General features: G+C 41.4%; 1 protein-coding gene across 1 annotated transcript in view; it reads left to right on the forward strand.

The window, feature by feature from the left end:
* The window catches only part of LOC108572804 (potassium/sodium hyperpolarization-activated cyclic nucleotide-gated channel 2), a 118,173-nt gene that overhangs the window by 90,039 nt on the left and 21,124 nt on the right, over positions 1-7,010 (forward strand). The window contains exon 6 of the mRNA XM_017935112.1: positions 6,100-6,207. Within this exon, the coding sequence (XP_017790601.1) occupies positions 6,100-6,207 (108 nt within the window). The remainder of the gene's footprint in view (positions 1-6,099; positions 6,208-7,010) is intronic.

The following is a 7,010-nucleotide window of genomic DNA, read 5'->3' on the forward strand; positions in this document are numbered from 1 at the left end:
ATAGTCTTGCCGTGTGACCTGTTTATTTATTTGTTCTGTTGAAATCTTCAAAGAGATACATTCGACACGTCACATTCGAATACATACACACACACACAGACACAGATATACACACAGAGTTTTAGACTTGTTTCTTGATGAAAGCGAGGCCGATCAAGAGCTTAAGTATTCGTTAATCGATTGATTTTTTTCTTATTCCTTCGTTTTATTCGTTTTCCTGATTTTTTTCTTAGAGATCGATGTTGTTGCACGATGGCATAGAGGTGTTACATGACGAATGATAGAGGATAGAGACTATTTCGTTTCTGTGTGTGTCTTGCATCGTGACAGATTTCCGTGACATGCGCTCGATATTAGAGAATTTGATTACTCGTCGAATATTCAGAGATCGTTGTAGAGAAAGTGTGTCGTCGAATGGTGATTTGTTAAAGATGCCTCAGAATTGTCAGAGGCGATCAACATTGGACGTTGATCGCGAGAGCGTTTATCGTTAAGAATCATTGCGAAACAAGCTCTTGATCCGGCTAGCCTCTAGTCCCGTAGTCCTGGCGATGCAGAGTGTCACATGGATCACGTTGAACACCCAAATTTCAAGATGAAATGAACTCGACGATCACGTGAAATCATACAACATCCGATGAATTATTTTCGAACGATTGGTATCCATGTTACACCAACTAGCTCGATCCTTGTGAAAGTTCTTGGGAACGATTTGGTATGACATGTACATTTGATTTTGTTTCTGTCGGGTCTTGATGGAAAGCTCTCCGTTCAGTTGTTAGGTACCAAACATGCGTTTCGTTTTAACGTACATAGTCGCCTGGTCGTGTCGAATACCGGGGATCTCGATCAACGATCTCGAACCGATCGTCGACGTTGCGTTCCTCGTTCTCTTTCGTCACCGTGCCTCTGTGTCACGGCTCCGTGAAACTTTCGATATTCGATGGCTAGCTAACTAGGACACACTGTGTACGCATACGTTCGGGTGTTTATGAAAGTGGCCTAATTCGTGTACTTTTCATTCCGAAGTATTTAGACCTTCCGACTACCCTTTTTCGTGTTTCAACTACCTGCTCCATTCGGCGATTCAATTTCCCACTGTTCTGCAACAATACTTCCGCGTAAGTGCAAATCGCGGTAGATTAAATTTTTATGGACACTTTTACCTGGTCCACTTTCATAGCCATCGACATGTGTCACTCGTGTCGGTCGATTAGCTGGCTGTTGACCTGAAATGAGAACAGATTCCGTGTACAAAATATAGAGAGAAGAATAAAACTGAGAACTAGGACGTGTGCATGTAACTGTTTCGAAATGTGCATGGTGCACCATAAATTCGGCAACGAACATGTGACGAAAACGCAGCAGACGCGGTGATGATTAAGAATGAAGAATCTTCTTCGACTTGTTTTTACGAGAACGAGCGAGTTACACGTGAAAATCTGACGAAAGGAGAAGAGAAAAGAAAAAGTAAAAGAAAAGAGAGAAAATTTTCGAAGCAGCTGGAACAAAAGGACCAGGACAATGAGGGAATGCTGTCTGAGGTATTCGACACGACACGCTATCCACATGGCTGCTCTACAGACGAGAAAGTTGGTTGGACTGACCGTAGGTTCTGCCTGTGAGTGTTAGGTGTATATTAACCCTATTTGCCCGACATTTTTGGCGATGTGCCCGTGTTCAGTGTGTGCTCCCTCATTTCTTTCCTCGTTTTTCCTTTTTACGTTCTACCCTCTCGTTTTCATCCTCCTGAAAAACCAATCTACCCCTTTTTTCGTACCCCGACGAATTTTTCTCTAGCCCAGTTGCGTTTTGCTTGCTGTTCTGTGTCGTTTAGATGCCCAAACTTTTTTTGTCGGTCTTTGAAGGCTCCACGTTGTTTTCATTGTCCTCGATTTACCTTTCTCATCCCCCTTCTCGGTTTCTTCGTCTTGATTTCTTTAGCAACCCCTTTTTCATTTCTTCGTCTCGATTTCTTTAGCGCCGCTTTTTAGATCTCTTCAGCATCTCAGTTTCTTTATCACCCTCCTTTTCGATTTCTTCGTCTCGATTTTTTTACCATCACTTTTTCCATTTCTTCATCTCTATTTCTCCAGCACCCCTTTTCCGATTTTTTCATTTTAATTCCTTTAGCACCCCCTTTTTCAACTTTTTCATCTTAATTTCTTTAGCACCCCTTTCCGTTCCCCCCCATTGTGTGTTTTGTTTTCAGTTTCATCGTACCATTTTGTTCTCGTTGTCATTTCCCTAAGTGGAAGACGACAACGAAAAGACAGACGCGTGTCATCGATCAATTTTCTCCACCATATAGTGTCCAGTAGAGATTTTTTCGTTGACTCGGTTCATCCTAGCTCTATTAGACTCCTCGACGAAAGTAGCATGTCATTCGAAGATCGATCGATCTCTCGATACTGTTGTCTGTTTGTTGCGACCAGTTGCACCCAAATACCCCCCAAAAAACAGTTTGTCCAACCACACCAACCCCCCCTATGTTGCTGTTCTCGCTTGTACCGTGTGTTTATCGTCACCAACGAGTATCGGAGCCTGTTCGTTTGATTTTGTTCGTGGTTGCTCCATTCGTTTTTTGCGAAACTTTTGTCTGTTCGTGAGGAATGCAGTAGTAGATGAAGTTCATTTTTTTGATCGATCGGGGACTACCCGATAGTGTAGTGCGAGTCTCGTCGTTGTTGCACGTGTGGAACTTCGATGATTTTTGTTGCGAAACCAGGAGAAACAACATTGCTCGAAGAACTTCGTTTCGACGTTGAAAGAAAAATACGCTAAAAATAAGAATTTTTAAATTCGAGAAGAATGTGCGGCGTGTTTGAAGTTGTCGCAGAAAAATATTCTCGATTCTCTGCGTAACAGTCCTTTTCGTCGAGATTCACATTCGATGGAGAATCTCCTCGACTTTACCTTCCACGCATGAATTCGATTTTTCAATTATCGGTACGCCGGTTCTCCAGCCACTCGAAGCACCGTCGCGGGAACCCTGGCCGAAAATCGTTCTTAGAGAACGATTAATCGTAGCTGTCGAGAGAAGAATGATAAATGGGAGATCAGCGTGAGCCTCTTTTGATTTTTACGCTCCGACCAGGCGCAACCCCCGAACAGGGGAAAAACACAGCCGACCATTGTTTTCCGTTGTAATTTTCTGCAACCCTTTCGAACCGCGTTTGGAGAACCGCCGCGGAGATTAATAGGGGAGGAAGAAACGGGGACAGATTTCCAACCTAATCGGTCATCCGGCGATATACATTTTTCTCTGTTTCTTAATTAATTTCATCGGTGTCTTTTACGGTGGTTCTTTATTTTCCTATGATTTTCCATCCGCCTTTCTCGCGGCCACGATCGTAAGATTTTCGTTTCGTCGCGGTTGTTACACGCGGAACATCATCAGTCACGAAAGCTAATGGTATACAAACACACGCTGTGTCGCGTTTAGCTCGAAGGATTGAACGAATCGTAAGTTTGAAACGAGAATTTGAGAAACAGAGTAAGAAAAAAAAAAAAGAACGGCCGTGAACTGTGTACAAACAAGGAGACACATACGAACAATTACGAACGATGTTTTCAAATCGATCATGGAACAAAAACAAGTTGTTTCTTTCTTTAGTTCCTACACCGATTGATTTTCATTTTTACGAGAGAGAATCGTTTCTCCGTGCACAAATGTCTGGCCGATGAGACGTTGTATCTGATTGTAGATGACCATCTGGATGCTGGACGGGAGAAAAATCCAGAAGTTTGTGCGAGAGAAAACGAACTTGAACAGACCCCATACTAGTTCTGTTGGGCAAAACACGTTTTAATTACATTAGGATGAGTTTTATTATCCTTCTACCTTTTACGTTATCCCACGATTAACCTTTTCAAACGAGATATTACATACGAAGAAGTATAATATAATTCGTACACATTTTTCTCTTATTTTTTTTTTTTTCTTTCCTCGACGCAGAATTATTCACCATGAACATTTCGACTTTCAATGAAAAAATAAAAAAAAAAAAATACATTTTTCGTACCACGTCGATAATGCAGAATCTACGATCGACATGAATGAAAAAAAGAAAAAAAAAATCGACGCAGAGTTTCCTTGCTTCATCACGAGGGCTCCCCTCGATAATTGAACTAACTTTCCCGAATTGTTGATCGTCGCTGCTGATTAAAAAAAAAAAAAAAACGAGAAAGAAAAGAAACGAACGAAAAGAATAAGTAAACAAACAAATAAGTAAATCGATCTCTCGAGCCTTTTTTATATTACGAGCTTTGACAAGAAACTGCGGCTTCACGCTTGGCGCGACTGCTGCAACGAAAGCTTTGATACTAACGAATGGCTTCTTGATTCTTACTTCTCTTTAACTCACGAACTCATCAACTTCTCTCTTCTTATTATCATTACATATTTATTCTTGTTCTTATTATTATTGTTATTATTATTATTATTATTATTATTACTCTTGTTATTATTATTGTTGTTATTATTATTATGATTATGTGCTGTTTTTAACGGTCAATCTGTGCAACATTTGTTCTCCACACCGTATTTTTCGATATATCCACACTTTGCGCCAATAAGAACCCCATCAATCTCGCGTCTCGCGCTCCGTGGATTGGTGTGACATGACCGGTGTCCTACCAATCGCCGTGAAACAAAAGAACTAAGGAAAGGAAAAAAAAACAATATATATATATGTTACAGAAAAAAAAAAACACATGTATATTTAAAAAGAAAGATACATCGTTATGGACAAACGAACGAACGAAATCGACAACACGAAAAACACCACGTTCTATATAATATACAACACAATCTCGAATCATTTTTGTTTCTTTTTTTTTTTTCTTCTTCTCGTCGAGTGTATCGATGGTATCGATGTACATGTACGATATATGCGACCAACACACGAAAGCAGCGTTTCGAGAAGAGGATGGATTACGCCCCCCGCGCTTCTCTATTTTTCTGTCCACCCTCGATCGATATTTTTGTACGATCGATCGATCGAGATTATCATCCCCCCTATCCCGTTCGACGAATGGACGAGATATTTGATTGCGTGGTTAAGACGCAACGAACGACGACCCAAAACCGTTCAGTGTAGTCCCGGCTTTGAATGTTCAAAAGCACGGAGAAAACGAGAGACTTTTGTCGTCGCTCGATCGTGAATCTCTGAAACGATCGACGACACGTGTGTGTGTCTCCCCCGGCGCGCTCTTCTTCTGTCCAAGGATGAGAAATAATCGCAGTCGAGAATTGGATCTCGAGACACGTCTTTTTACGGGGGAAAAAAGAAAAACACGAAAGGCACCGTTCCACCGTGTGATACTCTTCTAACCGTGCCGACGTCCCCCGTTTTATTTCCGAGAGCGTTCTCTTCCTTTTCGCACGCGGCGCATTCTGATACACACACGGAAGTTTCTGCTCGACGTGAGAGAACGAAAAGGAACACGTGAAGGAAAGATGGATAAGCCGAGTGTAATCGACGAAACGAACGAAACGTGGGGGAACAAACGAGAAAAAAGACGAAAAGGAGGAGGAAAGATGAAAGAAAGAAAAAAGGAAGGAAGGAAAATGAAAGAGGAAAGAGTTTTTACGAGAAAAAGCAAAATGGATTAAGGAACTTGAAACTCCTGTCGCCTACACCGATCTGCTCCTTCTGTTTTCTGCTCCCCTCTCTCTCTCTGTCACTCAAAATACTACTTGTATACTTATTAAATCTCTGTCTCTGTTTTCTGTCTGTTTCTAAAAAGCTACTAAACTGTACGGCAAGAACAAGAACGTGTGACGACTGTGATAAAAAAAAAAAAAGAGAAAGAAAAAAAATATATATATTGACCAGTTCTTTCGTTCTCCACCAAAAACCATTTCGACGACGTTTCTTTAAACTTCCTTTCTCTGTCTTTTCTTACGTTCTTCCGTTTTTCAATCTATCTCTCTCTTTCTCTCTCTCTTATTTTTCTATTTTTCTCTCTATCTTTATCTCTCTCTCTCTATCTATCTATCTGTCTCTCTTTCTCTCTGTTCTTTATACGAATCTCTTGATAACCTGGCCCTTTTCTTACTACGTCTTGCTATGTCCCGCTTTCTTTTGTTTCTAGATATTGCAGAACCTACAAAAAAAACGCACTGAGCGGAGGGGGCGCCTAAGTTCTGACAATATGAGTAAAAAGAAGTCCGGTTTCAGCAAAAGCGACCTTATTTTTAAGGTAACCCGCCCTAACGAATGCGCGAGCTCGCGTCCGCTCGGGGTTCGCGCGATCCTCTCGCGAGTCGTCGAACCCGCCTCGAGACCACCTTGGGTCCCGTTTTCACGAGACTCGAGCGAACCACGCCGACTCTGTCTGCCCTTGTCTCCAGTCGATAACCGTCTCGATAGTCGTGGTCTGTTTTACCGACAAGACCAGAAGTAGAAGTAACAAGAGAAAACCAAAAAAAAGTACGAAAAAACAAAAGCAACGATGAAAAAAAAGAGCAAGAAACAAAAACGTAGTAAAGCATATATGTGTATATGTATATATAACTGTCACGTTTCCGTAATAGACGTTCCGTCTGTGATTCAGAGACAGGGTCAATTAGGAAAGAGTAACCGTGAACCGGCCAGTTTCCAATTGTGAGAAAAACTGGTTTTCTGATGGAAGAACGGTCAGGTAGGATGTAGAGTAGATTAAACGAAGTTAAACACACGAACAGAGGTGACAAATGGAGAGTCAGCAGTGGTGTCGTTCGATCGATGTCTCGGGGAACAGGAAGAGCGATCACGAGGAGGCTGGACGCAGGAGCTGTACGCTGATTGGCTCGTTGGTTTATTACAAACATTCGCTTCTACTTTCCGCCGCATTATACATTACATATTACCCGCAGCAATAGGCTATGCTTCTTATACAATCACCATCGGCACCCGCCTAGCGATGAGAAAGTACCAAAGTGTATTTTATCATATATATATGTATATATATCGAAATGCGAAATATATATATATATATATACATACATACATATTTATATTTGA

Source organism: Habropoda laboriosa, unplaced genomic scaffold, assembly GCF_001263275.1.
Source record: "Habropoda laboriosa isolate 0110345459 unplaced genomic scaffold, ASM126327v1 scaffold22, whole genome shotgun sequence".
Lineage (NCBI taxonomy): Eukaryota > Metazoa > Arthropoda > Insecta > Hymenoptera > Apidae > Habropoda > Habropoda laboriosa.